The sequence below is a fragment of the Lepidochelys olivacea genome (genome assembly GCF_965140295.1).
Source record: "Lepidochelys olivacea isolate rLepOli2 genome assembly, chromosome: 12".
Classification (NCBI taxonomy): domain Eukaryota; kingdom Metazoa; phylum Chordata; order Testudines; family Cheloniidae; genus Lepidochelys; species Lepidochelys olivacea.
This window is the reverse complement of record NC_140422.1, coordinates 32,035,392-32,056,344: the sequence shown is the minus strand read 5'-3', so window position 1 is coordinate 32,056,344 and position 20,953 is coordinate 32,035,392. Positions and strand designations below refer to the sequence as shown.

Below are 20,953 nucleotides of genomic sequence, written 5' to 3'. Positions count from 1 at the left end.
TGAAAAAAAACAACAACGTTGCCTCCTTTATTAACTTGTAATTTCGACAGTGATCCACTTGATAAATGTGGTGCAACATGCTGTTTGTAAAGCCTTAATCAGCAAGGAGAGATGGCAAGGCCATGTTGGCACCCCTCCTTTAATCTGTCATCTGATGCAAGTGCATGCCAGTGCACGGGAAAGGCACCAGAAGTCATTTATTGCTGGAGAGGACACGGCAGGCGAAGAACAGGCAGGGAGGAGAATGATGAGTCTTCTTGCAGTTACATCAGAACATTCTTTACTAAGGGTATGTCTACACTACGAAATTAGGTCGAATTTATAGAAGTCGGTTTTTTAGAAATCGGTTTTATATATTCGAGTGTGTGTGTCCCCACAGAAAATGCTCTAAGTGCATTAAGTGCATTAACTCGGCGGAGTGCTTCCACAGTACCGAGGCTAGAGTCGACTTCCGGAGCGTTGCACTGTGGGTAGCTATCCCACAGTTCCCGCAGTCTCCGCTGCCCATTGGAATTCTGGGTTGAGATCCCAATGCCTGATGGGGCTAAAACATTGTCGTGGGTGGTTCTGGGTACATATCGTCAGGCCCCCGTTCCCTCCCTCCCTCCGTGAAAGCAAGGGCAGACAATCGTTTCGTGCCTTTTTTCCTGAGTTACCTGTGCAGATGCCATACCACGGCAAGCATGGAGCCCGCCCAGCTCACTGTCACCGTATGTCTCCTGGCATGCTGGCAGATGCAGTACTGCATTGCTACACAGCAGCAGCAACCCATTGCCTTGTGGCAGCAGACGGTGCAATGGTAGCCATCATCGTCATGCAATGGTAGCCAATAGGACTGGTAGCCATCATCATCATGTCCGAGGTGCTCCTGGTCGCCTGTGTGATGTCGATCAGGAGCGCCTGGGCAGATATGGGCACAGGGACTAAATTTGGAGTGACTTGATCAGGTCATTCTCTTTAGTCCTGCAGTCAGTCCGATTGAACCATCTTATGGTGAGCAGGCAGGTGATATGGATTGCTAGCAGTCCTATTGCATCATCTTCTGCCGGGCAGGCAAGAGATGAGGATGGCTAGCAGTCCTATTGTACCATCTTCTGCTGAGCAGCCATGAGATGCGGATGGCATGCAGTCCTTCTGCACCGTCTGCTGCCAGCCAAAGATGTAAAAGATAGATGGAGTGTATGAAAACAAGAAATAGACCAGATTTGTTTTGTACTCATTTGCAACCCCCCCCCCCCACCATCTAGAGGACTCATTTCTCTAGGTCACACTGCAGTCACTCACAGAGAAGGTGCAGCGAGGTAAATCTAGCCATGTATCAATCAGAGGCCAGACTAACCTCCTTGTTCCAATACGAACAATAACTTAGGTGCACCATTTCTTATTGGAACCCTCCGTGAAGTCCTGCCTGAAATACTCCTTGATGTAAAGCCACCCCCTTTGTTGATTTTAACTCCCTGTAAGCCAACCCTGTAAGCCGTGTCGTCAGTCGCCCCTCCCTGCGTCAGAGCAACGGTAAACAATCGTGCATCTGAGTTGAGAGTGCTGTCCAGAGCGGTCATAGTGGAGCACTCTGGGATAGCTCCCGGAGGCCAATACCGTCAAATTGTGTCCACAGTACCCCAAATTTGACCCAGCAAGGCCGATTTAAGCGCTAATCCACTTGTCAGGGATGGAGTAAGGAAATTGATTTTAAGAGCCCTTTAAGTTGAAATAAAGGGCTTCATCGTATGGACGGGTGCAGGTTTACATTGATTTAACGCTGCTAAATTCGACCTAAAGTCCTAGTGTAGACCAGGGCTAACTGAGGACATGGGAGGGGCAGATTTTTCTACTGTCCCTCCTGCTACTGTCAGGTCACAAAGCAGTATCCCTAGTACTGAATCTGAGGGCACTGTTTATTCCCTTAGTCCCCCCCAAATTACTAACAGACCACTAATGGGTTCAATAAGGTCTGGAGTAAATTTTGAAAAACTGATAAGGGGAGAAACCTGGTGCAAAGCACCTATACTAAGCAAATTACTGAGGTCTTTGCCACTATGAGAAACAGGCCCTGGTTCTCATGGGGGACTTCAATCATCCGGACATCTGCTGGGAGAGCAATACAGCAGTGCACAGACAATCCAGGAAGTTTTTGGAGAGCACTGGGGACAACTTCCTGGTGCAAGTGCTGGAGTAACCAACTAGGGGCCATGCTCCTCTTGACCTGCTGCTCACAAACAGGGAAGAATTAGTAGGGGAAGTAGAAGTGGGTGGCAACCTGGGCAGCAGTGACCATGAGATACTAGAGTTCAGGATCCTGACCAAAGGAAGAAAGGAGAGCAGCAGAATCCAGACCCTGGACTTCAAAAAAGCGGACTTTGACTCCCTCAGGGAACTGAAGGGCACGATCCCTTCGGAGGCTAATATGAGGGGAAAAGGAGTGCAGGCTGTATTTTAAAGAAGCCTTATTAAAAGCGCAGGAACAAACTATCCTGATGTGTAGAAAGAATAGCAAATACGGCAGGCAACCAGCTTGGCTTAACAAAGAAATCTTCGGCGAGTTTAAACACAAAAAGGAAGCTTACAAGAAATGGAAATTTGGACAGATGACTAGGGAGGAGTATAAAAATATTGCTCGAGCGTGCAGGAGTGTAATCAGGAAGGCCAAAGCACAACTGGAGTTGCAGCTAGCAAGGAATGTGAAAGGTAACAAGAAGGGTTTCTACAGGTATGTTAGCAACAAGAAGACGGTCAGGGAAAGTGTGGGACCCTTACTGAATGGGGGAGGCAACCTAGTGACAGATGATGAGGAAAAAGCTGAAGTTCTCAATGCTTTTTTTGCCTCGGTCGTCACATACAAGGTCAGCTCCCAGACTGCTGCACTGGGCAGCATTGTATGGGGAGGAGGTGAGCAGCCCTTAGTGGTGAAAGAACAGGTTAAGGACTATCTAGAAAAGCTGGACATACACCATGGGTCCAGGTCTAATGCATCTGAGGGTGCTGAGGGAGTTGGCTGATGTGATTGCAGAGCCGTTGGTCATTATCTTTGAAAACTCATGGCAATCAGGGGAGGTCCCGGAAGATTGGAAAAAGGAAAATACAGTGCCCATCTTTAAAAAAGGGAAGAAGGAGAATCCAGGGAACTACAGACTAGTCAGCCTCACCTTTGTCCCTGGAAAAATCATGGAGCAGGTCCTCAAGGAATCCATTTTGTAGCACTTGGAAGAGAGGAAGGTGATCAGGAACAGTCAACATGGATTCACCAAGGGAAAATCATGCCTGACCAACCTGATTGCCTTCTATGATGAGATAACTGGCTCTGTAGATATGGGGAAAGCAGTGGACGTGATATATCTTGACTTTAGAAAAGTTTTTGATACGGTCTCCCACAGTATTCTTGCCAGAAAGTTATAAAAGTATGGATTGGATGAATGGACTATAAGGTGGATAGAAAGTTGGTTACATCGTTGGGCTCAATGGGTAGTGATCAATGGCTCGATGTCTAGTTGCCAGCCGGTATCAAGCAGAGTGCCCGAGGGGTCAGTCCTGGGGCTGGTTTTGTTCAACATCCTCATTAATGATCTGGATGATGGGATGGATTGCACCCTCAGCAAGTTCGCAGATGACACTAAGCTGGGCGGGGAAGTAGATATGCTGGAGGGTAGGGATAGGATACAGAGGGACCTGGACAAATTGGAGGATTGGGCAAAAAGAAATCTGATGAAGTTCAACAAGGACAAGTGCAGAGTCCTTCACTTAGGATGGAGGAATCCCAATCACTGCTACAGGCTGGGGACCGACGGGCTAAGGGGCAGTTCTGCAGAAAAGGACCTGGGGGTTACAGTGGATGAGAAGCTGGATATAAGTCAGCAGTGTGCCCTTGTTGCCAAGAAGGCTAACGGCATATTGGGCTGCATTAGTAGGAGCATTGCCAGCATATGGAGGGAAGTGATTATTCCCCTCTATTTGGCACTGGTGAGGCCACATCTGGAGTACTGTGTCCAGTTCTGTGTTCCCCACTACAGAAAGGATGTGGACAAATTGGAGAGAGTCCAGCAGAGGGCAACGAAAATTATTAGGGGGCGGGGGCACATGATTTATGAGGAGAGGCTGAAGGAACTGAGCTTATTTAGTTTGCAGAAAAGAAGAGTGAGGGGGGATTTGATAGCAGCCTTCAACTACCTGAAGGGGGGGTTCCAGAGAGGATGGAGTTTGGCTGTTCTCAGTGGTGGCAGATGACAGAACAAGAAGCAGTGGTCTCAAGTTGCAGGGGGGGAGGTCTAAGTTGGATATTAGGAAAAAGTAGTTCACTAGGAGGGTGGTGAAGTACTGGAATGGGTTACCTAGGGAGGTAGTGGAATCTCCTTCCTTAGAGGTTTTTAAGGCCCAGCTTGACAAAGCCCTCGCTGGGATGATATAGTTGGGGTTGGTCCTGCTTTGAGCAGGGGGATGGACTAGATGACCTCCTGAGGTCTCTTCCAACCCTAATCTTCTATGATTCTATTGTTCTAACTCTCCAAACGTTTCTGTGGGAGACCCATGACTTCCACAATATACTGCAGACGACCATGCCCTGATATGAAGTGCCAAACAGTATTCAAAAAAGCTGAGCCAGAACCATTCCTTTGTTACTTTGATGGCAAGAGAGTGTGGCTGTGCGTGTAATACAAGAGAGAATACTCCCAGTGTAAGTAAAAATGTAACATGATAAGTCAGTGGTCACCAACCCGTCAATCATGATCGACTGGTCGATGCTGGCGCCTCAGCCAGTTGATCGCGATCTCCGGGCTGCTAAAAATCTGTCATTGCAGGGGCTCAGGCAGGCGTGAGTCAGCTCCGTGTGCTGCCCCCGCTCCTTCCACCATCCCCACAGCTCCTGGTTGGCCAGTTCCCGGCCAATGGGAGCTGTGAGGACGGCGCTTGCAGCACAGAGAGACCCACTGCGTCCCTCTCTCCTAGGGGCCGCACGCAGAGAAGTGTCATCAGCCAGTCGCATCAGGGAGCAGCGTGGGGCCACGGCAGGCAGGCAGCCTGCCTGAGCCCTGCTGCGCCGCCAACCAGGAGCTGCCTGTGGTAAGTGCCTCCCGGCCGGAGCCTACAGCTTGCACACCCTCCTGTACCCCAACCCCCAGCCCAGAGCTCCCTCCCAGCCACCGCACCTCCTGCCAGACCCCAATCCCCTGCCCCAGCCCCTCCTGCACCCAAACTCCCACCCACAGCCCTCACCCCTCCCATACCCCAACACTCTGCCCCAGCCTAGAGCCCCCTCCCGCACCCAAACTCCACCCCAGAGCCTGCACCTGTCACTCTCTTCTGCACCTCAATCCCCTGCACCAACCCGGAGCCCCCTCCTGCACCCAAACTCCCTCCCAGAGCTTGCACCCCTCATTCCTGCACCCCAACCCCCTGCCCCAGGCTCAGGCAATGCACACCCAACAGTTGAGAATGTTACACTGATTTGTGACAATCCCTGAAGGATTTTGGATATATAAACCATAAATGACACTAATAAAAAGTAAAACTCATGAAATGTCCAGTGGATTCTATGAGATTAGGTGCAGTGTGACCATATGACACCTGCACCCAAACTCCCTCCCAGAGCCTGCACCCACTCCCACACCCCAATCTCCTGCCCCAGCCTGGTGAAAGTGAGTGAGGGTGTGGGAGAGCGAGCAATGGAGGGAGGGGGGAATGGAGTGAGCAGGGCTGGGCCTCGGGGAAGGGGCAAGATAGATCCTGAATTGATCTTAAGTTCAAAAAGTGATCTTTTGCGTAAAAAGGTTGGAGACCACTGTTATAAGTCATAACGTTGTCTGGGGCATCCAGCATGTGTAATCTTGTGTGTCTGAGTTTTCAACTATACTATCATCAGTACAGGGACTGTCTTTATTTATGCCTTTTATGGCACACAAGACATCACTGTCCGATAAAAATAAATAATATTAATAATTAATAATTAACAGAATTCATTGTTAGAAGGTTTCTCCTAATAAAAAGCTTGTTGTCCATTGCTTACCTTATTAATATTAGTCACGCCCTTTGACAACATGCTGATTTGTCACCTATCACAGGTGACCTTCAGAAATCTGCAGATGATTATTATATGCCGTGGCCACTGTTTGTTGTTTTGCCATAAATTTAGTACTTTTAGTCCTTTCTCACAAATCAATCAATACAGCCACTACTTCTTTGTGTGGTACAAAACACCTTCACTTTTCTTGGAACACCTTCAGTTTGTAAAAATCTTTCTAGTACACAGGACCTAGTCTGGGATTTTCAGAATAGCCTAAGGGAGTAAGGTACACATTCCCTATTGAAATCTAATAACAGTTGGGTACCTAACTCCCTTGAGTGCCTTTGAATATCCCAGCATAAATGCAATATTTCATGTGAGATTTCAGTAGAGTCACTCTTAGAAGGAATATCACCTACCTGCTCTGTGAGTTGATGCCTCTGGCCAAATTTTTCAAAAATAGATGCCCAAAGTTAGGTTCCTAAATCCATATTTAAGCACTTAAATAGGTGGCCTAATATTCAAAAGCACTGAGTATCTAAGAGTAGTTTAGTTGGAGCTCCATGGTGCTTAACACTGCTAAAAATCTCTACTTATTTAGGTTCCTAAATATGGATCTAGGAGCTTTACTTTCGGCACTTAAACCTGAATATTTTGACTTAATTGTTTTCCCAAATGTGTCTTTGCCTCTCCCACCCCCCCATAACTATTGTTTTCAAGCTTTTCTTTCCCTCCTAGTTGCCTCAACCTCTTTTCTTTAGTTTTCCTTGTAGAGATAGATTAAAACAAAACCATTTTGTATTTTAGCCATCAAGGATTTCATCCCCCTTCTCATTCATTAATAGGCTTCCTTTCTTGCTCATATTCCCCAATCTCTGATATTTTTGAAAAAGATTTTAATCCACTGAATCCTAACATTAACAAAGTCTATTTTCTGCTCCCCTTAACTTCTTTCTGCAAGCCTTAATGGACTTTTTGTGCTGTTGTTTGGTTACCTCCCTTCTTTTTCATTTCCTGAACAAAGCTGTTACCCTCAGATTTGTGAGTTGTCTCTTCTGAAGCTACATTGATCACTTTTTGTTCCTTGCATTCTTCTTTTTTCACAGGATTTTTTTTCTCTGGTGTCTCTTAGGATTCTCCAGTCTTTTTCCACACTCAGGGATTTTCAAACTTTTCCCCACTGCTCACTAAATTTCTCAGTTCTCCCAAATTTGCTGCTTTGAATTCTAATCCTCTAGTTCTACTGCACTCTGTGAAGCATTCCTTACTATGCTGCATTCAAGTAGCTTGTAATCAATAGCTCCAAGAACTTCCTACAATATTTCCAAGAACTTCCACCTGAATTTCAACAATTTCCATCCCACCATCAGCCTGGACCAGTCCACACAAGAGATCCACTTCCTGGACGCTACTATGCAAATAAGTGATGGTCACACCACCCTATACTAGAAACCTACTTAGCACTACACTTACCTAGATTCACGATGTGACGGAGAGACTGCCAAGACTCATCAAGCCCTCAGATCGCTACCCCTTCCTGCTTCTTCACGTGGGCACCACATCAAGGCAGGTCAGTCCTTACTTACAGACAGTCCCCCAACCTGAAGCAAATACTCACCAGCAACTACACACCACACCACACCACAGAAACACTAACCCAGGACCCAAACCCTGTAACAAACCCCGTTGCCTACTCTGTCCCCATATCTACTCCACCTCAAGGAATCAATTCTGAAGCGCTTAGAGGAGAGGAAAGTGATCAGGAACAGTCAGCATGGATTCACCAAGGGCAAGTCATGCCTGACTAATCTAATTGCCTTCTATGACGAGATAACTGGCTCTGTGGATGAAGGGAAAGCAGTGGACGTGTTGTTCCTTGACTTTAGCAAAGCTTTTGACACGGTCTCTCACAGTATTCTTGCCAGCAAGTTAAAGTAGTATGGTCTGGTTGAATGAACTATAAGGTGGATAGAAAGCTGGCTAGATTGTCAGGCTCAACAGGTAGTGATCAATGGCTCCATGTCTAGTTGGCAGCCGGTATCAAGTGGAGTGCCCCAGGGGTCGGTCCTGGGGCCAGTTTTGTTCAATATCTTCATTAATGATCTGGAGGATGGTGTGGATTGCACCCTCAGCAAATTTGCAGATGACACTAAACTGGGAGGAGTGGTAGATACGCTGGAGGGTAGGGATAGGACACAGAGGGACCTAGACAAATTGGAGGATTGGGCCAAAAGAAATCTGATGAGGTTCAACAAGGACAAGTGCAGAGTCCTGCACTTAGGACGGAAGAATCCAAGGCACCGCTACAGACTAGGGACCGAATGGCTGGGCAGCAGTTCTGCAGAAAAGGACCTAGCGGTTACAGTGGACAAGAAGTTGGATATGAGTCAACAGTGTGCCCTTGTTGCCAAGAAGGCCAATGGCATTTTGGGATGTATAAGTAGGGGCATTGCCAGCAGATCGAGGGACGTGATCGTTCCCCTCTATTCGACATTGGTGAGGCCTCATCTGGAGTACTGTGTCCAGTTTTGGGCCCCACACTACAAGAAGGGTGTGGAAAAATTGGAAAGAGTCCAGCGGAGGGCAACAAAAATGATTAGGGGACTGGAACAGATGCCTTATGAGGAGAGGCTGAGGGAACTGGGGATGTTTAGTCTTCAGAAGAGAAGAATGAGGGGTGATTTCATAGCTGCTTTCAACTGCCTGAAAGGGGGTTCTAAAGAGGATGGATCTAGACTGTTCTCAGTGGTAGCTGATGACAGAACAAGGAGTAATGGTCTCAAGTTGCAGTGGGGGAGATTTAGGTTGGATATTAGGAAAAACTTTTTCACTAGGAGGGTGGTGAAACACTGGCATGCGTTGCCTAGGGAGGTGGTGGAATCTCCTTCCCTAGAAGTTTTTAAGGTCAGGCTTGACAAAGCCCTGGCTGGGATGATTTAGTCGGGGATTGGTCCTGCTTTGAGCCGGGGGTTGGACTAGATGACCTCCTGAGGTCCCTTCCAACCCTGATATTCTATGATTCTATGCCTCCAGCTTCCATCCAGGACACATCACACAATCCATTGTCTACAGCCAAGCCCTAAGATACATCCGCATTTGCTCCAATCCCTCAGACAGAGACAAACACCTACAAGACCTTTATCAAGCATTCTTAAAACTACAATACCCACCTGGGGACGTGAGGAAACAGATTGACAGAGCAAGACGGGTACTCAGAAGTCACCTACTACAGGACAGGCCATCAAGGAAAGGAAATAGAAGGAAAATAATACAAGGAAAATAATAGAACACCACTGGCCATCACGTACAGCCCCCAGCTAAAACCTGTCCAGCACATCATCAACGATCTACAGCCTATCCTGGAAAACGATCCCTTACTCTCACAGACCTTGGGAGGCAGGTCAGTCCTTACTTACAGACAGCCCCCCAACCTGAAGCAAATACTCACCAGCAACTACACACCACACCACAGAAACACTAACCCAGGACCCAAACCCTGTAACAAACCCCGTTGCCTACTCTGTCCCCATATCTACTCCAGCGACACCATCAGAGGACCCAACCACATCAGCCACACAATCAGGGGCTCATTCACCTGCACATCTACTAATGTGATATGACATCATGTGCCAGGAATGCCCCTCTGCCATGTACATTGGCCAAACCGAACAGTCTCTACATAAAAGAATAAATGGACATAAATCAGACATCAGGAATGGTAACACACAAAAGCCAGTGGGAGAACACTTCAATCTCCCTGAACATTTAATAACAGATTTAAAAGTAGCCATCCTTCAACAAAAAAACTTCAAAAACAGATTAAAAGAGAAACTGCAGAGCTACAATTCATTTGCAAACTTAACACCATTAATTTGGGCTTGAATAGGGACTGGGAGTGGCTGGCTCACTACAAAATCAATTTCCCCTGTCTTGGTATTGACACCTCCTCATCAATTTTTGGGAGTGGACCACATTCACTGTGACTGAATTGGCCTTGTCAACACTGTTTCTCCACTTGTAAGGTAACTCCCTTCTCTTCATGTGTCAATATATTTATGCCCGTATCTGTAATTTTCACTCCATGCATCTGAAGAAGTGGGTTTTTTTACCCACGAAAGGTTATGCCTAAAAAAATCTGTTAGTCTTTAAGGTGCCAACGGACTCCTCATTTTTGAAGAACTTCCTTGTTATCCTTGTGTTCTCAAAAAGTTCCTTTTCTTTTGTTCTCACCAGCAAGATGCAGATTCAGGATGGTTTTTCACAGGGTTGGAATCTCCACTTCTTGACTCCTTGAATCACAGTGCTGTCCTATGTAAGCTGGGAGTAAGGGCCTCTTGAACGTTGATGCACATTTAGCCATACTGGCTACCCAATAGCTATCTGGGTAACTAACTTGTCTCCTGTGAAAGGTATTCTGCAGTACTGAGTTCACTGAAATTTGTGCCAAGAAGTTTTCATTCTTGCTCTTCTCCAATCCTGAGGATTTGCAACAAATGCCTATTGTATTTTCTTTTGTCTTTCTCTTCCTGTATCCCTAAGTATTTCTCTACCATTTTTGCCACTGAAGTGTATTTCACTTACTTGGTAAATATTGCACTTCCTACTCCCCATTGCCACTTCCTTTTCTACAGAGTGCATCTGACATTCCAAAATGGAAGTAAATGATCATGGCACAACTGAGATTGTTATGCTCCAGTTTTCAGTTATTGGACTCAACCCACAAAGTTTCAGTTCTGTCCTCTTTGTCATAATCTCCATAATTTAGTATTACTTCAGGAACTTCTGGGTTATTTCCCATTCTCCTTGTATTTGCGTGGAGACACAAGTACATGAATGCACCTTTTTCTATAATTCCTGTCATTCTGATTACAGTACTTCACTTGTGACGCAGACTTTCATCATCCACCATAAGACAGAAGAGTAATAAAGTACATGCTTGTTTATTGGAGTTATGCTAAATCATCCATTCTCACATGTGACTGCTTCATTTAGAGCTGCCTTAACAATACCTGCCATTTTTGAAACTGAGAATTTATTACATCCTTGCTTAAGTGGAAACCATCAAATACAGTCTCTTCTCATCACAGAAGGCATTCGGATGATCCATGAACACCAAACTCTCCTCCATCCATGCTTCTATCCGTTAACCTCCAATATTTTCTCTTTACTCACACTTGTCATCAGAAAATTTTCTGAGAAGATCACCTGCCTTGACTCCCTCTTCAAAAGTTCCAGAAGTCATTCTTGATTCTAGCAAAACTCCATCTGTGCACTTTGTTTCTACATGAACTACACTCAGCAGGAATTCCCCAGCAGTATTCAGAATCTGCTCCACCTTTCTTGTCACATTTCTGACACTGAAACACCTGCTGTCCTGTCACAATGAGGTTTCTGAAAGAGGAATTAATCCAGTATATTCATTTGTTAAATGTAATGATTTTATACAACATCATACTACTACTTAATCAATCCTATAAATTAATGAGGTTTTAATAATTTAAGACATTCTTTTATTAGTTTAGGAAACTCCAAGCACACAACATTTTAGGGGAAGATCCACTGACATCTCCCAACATGAAACATTAAAAAAAGTAATCTTCAATAGATACAGTATAGAATTCAGTCATCTGTAGTTATCAGTTATAATTTAAACAGCATTAAACATTTAAAAAAGGTAATATTTTACCAAACCTTATCATACAGTCATGTTCTTTTTTGTCCTCCCTCCCCTACCATGGATGACTAACAAGCTATGTTAACAGAAGCTATCTCCTTTACAATCAGCCTGTTATACTCACTGATGTCAGAGCATAGCTCATAACATCATTGTTCATCACAATGAATGAGAATGTGATGCTGTAAAAAAATGCATTTTGGCCTCGCTGAAAGTGGAGCAGATTTGCTGGACAAGAGGTAGCTATTTACATTAAAATATATCGATAATCAGCATTTATAAGAAGGGTAATCAGGAAAAAGTATCTAGCCATTTAATTAGGTTTCTGTGAAATGTTACTCAAACGAAAGTTTGCTGTTGTGTGCAAGTGGTAGTGTATTCAAACTAGGCCATTTCAGGTTAATGGGAAGAAAACATAAAATTCTGTGGAGCATGATACCTCTGAAGGTGCACCCCAAAATCTAAATTAACTGAAAGCCCTGGAATAAATCCTCTCAGCACAGATCTTGAAATGATATATCTGCTCAAAGCAAAATTGTAAAAAAGGAGAAAGCTATTTTAGGTCATTAGAAACACCTTTCATTAATATATATTTACAACAACATTGATTTTACAGGTTAACTCATTCTACACATATCACTAACATGGCTTTTAACTTATCGTCATTTCTCTTGCAATGATTTTCAACCAGAACTGGTCAGTCAAGTTTATTACGACTGTTTATTAAGCACAACATATTTGCGCATGCCACACAGCATGTGGAGGTTCTGGGTGACACTGCCACCTCTAGGCAGTGGGGGATGGGCTACCTACGTTGTGCTAAGGGATGCACTAGCCTCTGGAATAACCCAGCAACAGGTTCATACAAAGGTAGCTTTAGTTCCCACTCCCTCTGGCCTGAAAGTTTTGTGCTGAACTTCCAAGAGGCACAGCAAAAATCACATCCTAAGTGACGTAACAGCAGTTTGCAAAGAAAAGGGTATTTTTGGCAGAGATTTTTTCAGCGCTATTTTCATGGTCATTGTCTATCACTAAGTAACCCCATGCTATTCACGTATCAGGATGTACTTTAACAGGTGATCTATTTCCCCTGCTTTACTAAGTTACAACAAGAATCACTGGCTCCTACACTGTCCATCTGTATCAACCTAAACAATGTCAAGAAGGACATAAGAAACCTTAAATATAGCCTGCAATATACAGACCACTGTTTAAATTATAACTGATAACGACAGAAGACTGAATTCTATACTGTATCTATTGATGACAACATTACAATTGGTGTGTGATAAAAGAAAACAGACACACCATATTTCCCCCACAGCCTTACAACACTAGCAATCTACAGGATAAGGGCTTTGGAATAAACAAAGCTATTGTGGCACTATTGTTAAACAAATCAAAAGACCGGTTTTCTTTCTCTATGAAACAGAAGAATAATCTTATTTTTATTTATGTAAAACAGGTTGGGGCTCATACAGTTCAATCATCATTTCTACCGCTGTCAATATGACACATTTAAATGGTTTGATACAAACTTTACATGATTCAGAATCACTTAAATAAAAAGAATAGTTAAGTCTTTCATCCAGCTTGTTGACAATACCAAGATGCTTATGGCATAAAATATATTATAAAATTATTTCCCAAAATATATGGGTAAGAGGGACAACAAATAATCTACACTGATGAAAACATACAAAGCCAAGAAAATGCAACACTGCTAAAAGTCAAATGAATGGACAAAGAAACATTATTCACTGAGTAGTTAACCATTACAATTATGTCTTTGATGAAAAAAAATCAGCTAATTTTCCTCAATATCAGATCACATTTGAATTTCACAATTATTTGTATTAGGTTTGTTCTAAATATATTTTAACTTACAAACACAAATAATTACATAATTACATGACAATTTTGAATAAAACACAAATCTAAGTACAATACAGTTTTTATTTTTACATTTTTGTAGTTCACCAAATGCTATCAGAAAAGTTATGATGTGCTTATATACCTAGACAGTGAAGGGAAATATACATAGTTTAATTTCTTTTGAGAAATGTACTTCATCTTGTATATTTAATGGTGGTTTTACTATAATAGAAAGCATATTTCCAATAGTTTATCCAATTAGGAACCTGGTTATTGCATGCACATTCCTAAGTTAACCTACATTTGGAGGAAATATATCATGCTCTGGATGAAAGAACTTCATCAAACTGGTCATAAAACACTAACGAGATAGAAAATCATTTGGTTTACAATAGGTTTTTTCATACTCAAAATGTCCCAAAGAAATTTCCAATGCAATGAGGAAGCTGGATACCGGTAACATAGTGACAATGTAGGTAAACATGACCACCGTTGTGTGCACAGTAATGTTTTACATAGCTTTTGACACTAGAGTCTCTTACTAAGCCTGGTGTACACTTAAAACTTAGATTGACCCAACAACATCTCTCAGGGCTGTGAAAAATGTTCTGCCCTGAATACTGTACTATAGTTAGGCTGGCCTAACCCCTGGTGTAGATGTGGCTTGGTCGACAGAAGAATTCTGTTGACATTTTCCCCCTCTTGGAGAGATGGATGAACTACAGTGATAGAACAACCCCTTCTGTTAATGTAGGAAGCATCTACACTACAGCACTATCGTGACACAGCTGCAGTGCCATTGTAGCAGCAATTATGAAGACATGTCTTGAGAGGGAATATTGGCAGAGTTATCCCCTACTCTTTTCTGAGAGCATTATGAAACTTTTTCTTTAATATGCAGAACTACAAGGCGTGAGTATAAGAAACCTCAATTTAACTTCTTACTGAAAGGTTGACAACTAAATTTAACCTCTCATCCAGCAGACTATCCACTCTAGAGCTACATAACAGCGTCACCACTGGGTACAAGATCAAATTTAATGTGGATTTGTATCCAGAAAGCTTCACTCCATTGTGAAACTTCTACCAACTGAACTAGAGTAGTATTTGCACAAGTTATCTTAATTTAAGTAAAATTAAGTCTCCCAGATACTGTTGGTTGTGATAATCCTTCAGTGACACAATGATACAGAAGTAAGTTTCTGGTCAGTTTAACAGCTGATTCTTCATAAAGAGACTTGATAAAGCATTCTCTTTAGCAGCAGTTTTGCTTAAATGTAATAAGGCCAGATCAGCAGCCAGTGTAAATAGGTTTTTTTCTATTGCAATCCACATTAAAGTCAATAGAGATATACAAATTTACACCGGCTGAGAATCTGGCTCGATATACTATATTTTTCTGCCCTCACTCCAATAGTATTTTCATTATTTATAAAATCATATGCTCCTTATGTTCCACCTGAAGTCATCATTCTCTGCATGTGACATCACACATAATCCCACAACAACCAATTGTTATGTCAATAAAGAAGGTGACTTCACTTTGGAAATAAATATATTTACTTCTTAAACAAACATTCTGTTTTCAAGTAAATTGCCTCTGTAATGAAAGAGGAGGGCATGAAATAGTTTTAAAATAGATTCCCCCTTCCCAAATGTTTTCCATAAGATAATAGCAGTTTAAAGTGTGGCTCTATACTGGAAAGTGACTCCATGAAAAGAGCATTGTGTGCTTCCATCTTTATTATGGACTGGTAATCACATTAGCTCAGTTTACATGCCAAAAGTAAATTTCTAAACCCTAGTTCTGTAAACTCAAACAGGAATGTGAAATTCAAGTTGTATTCTTTCTGATTCACACACCAAGACAGGTTACAAATATTCTCTGGGCCATATTCTGTCCTCATATACATCTGTGCAGCACCACTGTTTTCAGATTCTGCCCTCACTGATAGCTGTGCAGTGAGCACAGGTATAATTGAGGAGAAGAATTTGACACTGCAACTCAGTTGGAGCTTAATTAACAATCCTGTTGATGAGTGTGAGCGGGAATAGACTGCAGCTCACTTTCATATAGCCATATTAACAGGAGTAAAATGTAGTTAAATCTTATTTTTGTCACTGATGTAAGTAGACATGAATACACGTAGGCATTGTATCTCTTAATTAAGACAGTTCCATTTTTAAAAAGTCACTTTTCCAAGTAAAACAGCGCTTTAATGAAAAATGTCCATTAGCCACTAATAGTTTTAAATAATGATGAAATTACTGTGGTCCAGAGATATCTACCTGCCACATTCCTCTCGAGAGACTTATCTGCTAGTTCCTTAGATTGCTGAATTAAGATATTGTTTAATAAGATACCATAATTGGGATTTCCAGTAGTTTTAAAGAACTATGAGAAAATGTTTACATTTTAATCTCATTGTTCCAAAAACTCTGATTATGTTGGTTTATTATAAATAATGAGAAAATACAGAAAATTTCCGCTCAAAACAAAAACTACACCTCAAAACAAAAATGCCCAAATGAGCTTCAAAAGCTGCTGCATGTTATTGATACATGATATCAGATATTCATCATGATAAACCAGAGCTTACGTTTTATTGCACTGAATTGCTTTCTCTTTGCTAGAAAAAACTTGTGTGCGGTGGTTTGAAGTAAAAGTTTTGTTTCCTATACTTTCATCTCATATTTAATACCAGTGTAATAGCCTTTTTAAGAGACCGAATTCTGTTAAGAGAGGGTCTTAAGTGTTGGAACTGAACTCAAGGTGGAGAATACAAAAGGATATACCAAGGCAACGACAGCAAAATTCATAGCACCAATGAGAAATATTGAAATTTACTCTTGATTATTTTACCTATTCTCTGTTACTGAGATTAATAAAGACATTATATCAATACATTCAACAAGTTATCTAAACTGGAAAGCTCAACAGTGCTATGCTACTGAAGGTCACTGTGGATATGTTGCCAAAGCTTTTATTTAAATTGTTATTGTTCTAAATACTGTGCTATATATTTCTTAAATATTTAAAAAGATTTCATCTCCTGAGAATATATAGACATAATAAAGAACCTTCTCACCCACCTGAAGAAGCTCAGAGTCATAATTCCGTCAAAACAAGCAAACCAACCCTGGCCTTTTGTTCAACCTGTGAATGCATAGCTGTGCTTGAGATTATATTCTATTCTATTCCGGCTCTTACGCAGTGCTCATCATTGTAATGTCTGAGTGCCTCTCCACGCTTCAATTTAATCTAAAATTTCTTAAAGGGAAAATCTTAACTGCATTTCTGCACAAAAAGGAATATTTGTTTCTGTTGTCTTCAAAATTAGCACCTACTGTCTAATAATATTTGCTGCAAGATATTATCCTCAAATGTAACAATCTTGGTTCTAAGATACACAAACCTAGAACCCTATTATCAGTAAGCATAGAAATCTCTAGGGATGCTCTTCATTTTGTAGCATATATTAAAATTAATTTATAATCCTATAGAATTAGAATATATTTCAAGCAGAGATGACTAGAAGCAATTTGATATTGAAAAGTATAGCAGGATAACATAAAATATTGTAGTTGTTTTGGCTGTAATCTTACATATCCGTTAACCTCGACACAACTTCTTTAAGTCAACATTGCGTTGAAAAAATCTGTTTTAAAAATAATTTAACAATACAAAATGGATGAATTGTTATATATATGATATATATATCATATCTTGTTTTCAAAATTTAAGGGTTTGAACTGAATTATGTATCTCATATGTTACACAAGCAAGGAAAATTTTTAAAATGGGTTAGATGGGTAATAATGCAATATTCTCTTTTTAGTCATGACTACTGTAACCGTAATCAGCTGTAGTAAAATCATTTTTTATCCAATACGAATTGCTTACTATTACAGAGGTAACTGCTCTTGCCTGATTCATTGAACTTCAGTAAAAATCTTTGAAGGACTGAAGATATTCTTAAGGCAGTTCTACACATACTTAGTAGATTCATAAGGTGTATCTCCAATTAAAAATGTTATGCAGGGTGTTTTAAGCCCTACATCATTCAGAAGTGCAACCTGTTAAAGGTGACTATCATAAGCTATTTAATATGCATCTTGACATCAGAACATTTTACCTGTCCAAAAAAGCAAAAAAATAATGCCACATACAACCAAAAATTAAGGTATGAACTCCAAACACACCACATGTTCATGGTGATAACATCATCTCTCATGCTATCTAACTGATATTTGACATCACTACCTACACAACAGTTATAAGCCTCTTTCTAACAACTCTAGAAAACCCCAAAAGATCTTTAGATGTGGGAGTTTTTTGTGTGCGTGTGTGGGGAGGTTCAGCAGTCATTTAACCAGAGCCTAACAACTGCCAACTTGCAGCATATCAGAATATAAACTATTTAGCTTTCCTGTGGTTCTCTCTCACCCCAGTCACAAGTACCTTCACAGTGGAAAGGTTTTTACATGGCATAGACTGAATTGCTAACTTAAGTACCGTACATACTTTTCCCAGCAGCTTGACAGAAATGCAATGATCTAACACCATGTACCATCTCAGAAGGTCATGTTCTAGACATATCAACAAAGTAGAGGTGGAGATCCATTCTTTCACTTACCTGTCCTGATGGATACAACTCATCTTTATTATATACTGATAGGCAAAAACAGCCCAAAAGGAATGATAAAGAATAATCCACAGGCTGCAAACTAGAGCATTTAGCATTGCCTAAGTGCAATTCATGGTACAGTCGAAGACGGCTTCACAGCCTAGACTAGTGCCTTTAAAATGATCATGCTTCAATGCGCTTCCTAGGTTACAAGTCTGGATTTCACAGAGCATTTTCATGGCATGTTGTTACTTACAAAATTTCCACACAATACACGATATTAAATGCAGAGCCCACCTCCCATTCCTGCAGGCCGTCTGCTCATTTAAAGTAACACAGGGCTCATAAAAGAGTCTAGATTTTAATTAATGAATAGGAGCTGTAATAACACAGCCAGTGTCAATGTTAGTGGTATGTGTTTGTTTCCTTCCAGAACCAATCTAAACATGTAATGAAATATCTCTAGGGTGCAAGATTATCTAAAACTTCTCCATGCTCCACAGAAGTTACAAATAGGCAGTAAATGAAGGGCCTAACCAAACCTTTACTTCATTGAAAGTTATGGACCAAAGTCATCCTTGACAGATCTCCTATCAATTACAATGGAGTTAGAGCACAGATAAACTTGACACAATGCCATTAATAACTAATTACAAACTGACACTACAAAATCTATGAAGAACCACGGAAAACAAGTTGACAATATTAATTTAGATCAGCACATGTCTCTGAGCATTTAAGCTCACCTATGAGAGTCCAAGTTCTACTTACTTTAAGGAAACTTAGTCCAATTCAGCACAAGAAAGACGCAACTGATCAATATCAGACATTAATTACACCCTTTGTTAGGGGATTTCAAAGGCAATGGCCATGGTAAAAGGGAAAAGTTGATCAAAGATCCTGTGAGTTTTGGATACAAGCCCCCAAATTCTATGATCAAAATAGAGAACACGCCTAGCTACTCTTACTGCACCAGACCCAGGTGCATCCTGGTACATGAGCACTGTAAAAACCTTGACACTTGGATGGAACTGGAACATGACAATTTTGGGTTGCAAGTCTCAAATTGTACAGTTTAAACAAAGAAGAAGTCTAGCCATTCCAATTTCCCTGACAAAAGGTGGACCTTGATGCATCCTGACCCAGTAGCAGATATAGGACCAGATATGATCTTTTTTAAAAAAATATCTGATAGAATTTGGGGCTTGCACCACATTTTGCCAAGATTCAGCTGGATCCACTCACTGGACCCGGTTATTTTCAGTGCCTGGGTCCAAATTCTCTTGTGGACCAGCAGGAGAGACTAGACTTGTTCTTGCTTTGAACCTTTAAAATTGGGTGCGCAGGGTCAAAATTTGGCTGGATCCAGCAAGACCCTACGGCCAGATTTGGTTATTTAGTCGGAAGTCCAGCTTCCTCTTCTTCCTCTTCATTTTATTTATTTATTTATTGGCGCAGTAGGAGCAGCCCGACTTGTGCATGGTACAAATTGGGAGCCTGGAACCAAAGACGGGCAGGATGCACCGAGCTCCAGCTTTTCCCTTGCTCCCTTGGCCGCTCTGGTCCAACCAGCCACCAGGGACCTGCCAAACTTTGACAGTCACCCCCTGCTGCCCCGATCCCCGCCCCGCCAAGCCCCTGGTCCCCCCCGCAGCCTCCACCTCCAGCCGCCCCCAGGCGCAAGGTGAAGCAACCGGGCGCCTGCTCCTGCACTTTGCACGGCCAGGCGCGGAGCCGCCTCCATCCCTGCGCCTTCCTCCCCGGCAGCGCCGCGGCGCATTTCCCCCCCGCTCCTCCGCACTAATCTGCAGATTCAGCACGTCCAGCGCCGCCGCCGACTTTACCTGGACTTTCTCCACTCTCCGGGCGGCGGACACCTCCCATCCTACCGCTAACTCCGGCTCCGCGCTCACTCCTTCCTCCTTCTCCCTCCTGCGAGGCCTGCTGCGCTCCAGCCCCACGGAAAGTAGGGAGCGAGGGAGACAGAGGGAGCGAGGCAGGGGAAGGGAGGGGAGCGCTCCATCCCGGTGCCCACCCCTCCGGCCCCAGCGCACACGCCAGCCCGGCTCCCCCCCCCCCACCCCCGGCTGGGCGATTTCCTCCCTTCTTCAGGAACTAACCAGGCTCCGCTAAGCGTTTCCGAAACAAACCCCCCGCCGCCGCCGCTGCTGCCGCCGCTGCCGCCTCCCCTCCCTGCCCGCCCGGCTGCGGCGTGCAGCTGCCCCCCCCCCCCCCGCCTCGTACCTCGTAAAGGTCCCCCGAAGCCATGCTGGGCTGCGGGACTTGGCGTCTCGGCTGCCTCCTCGCCACCTCTCCCTCTGTCTCCCCCGCTCGCCGTGGAGTAAACTGTGCTGTGCGGAATGACAGGCGCTGGGGCCGGCTGTGCGCAGAATCAGAGGCGAGGAGAGACGGCGAGAGAGGGAGGCAGGCGAGCGAGCGGGCGGGCGGGCGGCGGGGCTGGCTGGCGTAACCCGCTGTGGAGCAGGGCGCTGCGGCTGCTCTCGCGCGCTGGCCTCAGCCCGCCCCGTCCCCGCTCCAGCCTAGGGGAGGGCGAGGGCTGTCCCCGCCACACGCCGCAGGGAAAGTCCCCGGGCCCTCCGACGTGCCGCCTCCCCGGACAGCCGGGTGCGCTTCAAACTCTTTCCACGGCCAAGAAGGGGGGAGCCCGGACCTGTGGTGGCACAGCCAGGGCAGGGGAGGGAGACGGGTGACAGGCTGGCCTCCAGCCCAAGGGCAAGGCAGGCTGTGGGGCTCACAGGGTGGTAGCTGAGTGTCAGGGAT

The 20,953-nt window shown here is 43.5% G+C and overlaps 1 protein-coding gene across 1 annotated transcript in view; it reads right to left on the bottom strand.

Annotated features, from left to right (window-relative positions):
• CDYL2 (chromodomain Y like 2) overlaps positions 1 to 20,615 on the bottom strand; it is an 81,365-nt gene extending 60,750 nt beyond the window's left edge. The window contains exon 1 of the mRNA XM_084644265.1: positions 20,417 to 20,615. Coding sequence (XP_084500391.1) covers positions 20,417 to 20,440 — 24 coding nt within the window. The 5' untranslated portion in view covers positions 20,441 to 20,615. The remainder of the gene's footprint in view (positions 1 to 20,416) is intronic.
• Positions 20,616 to 20,953: the final 338 nt, after the last annotated feature.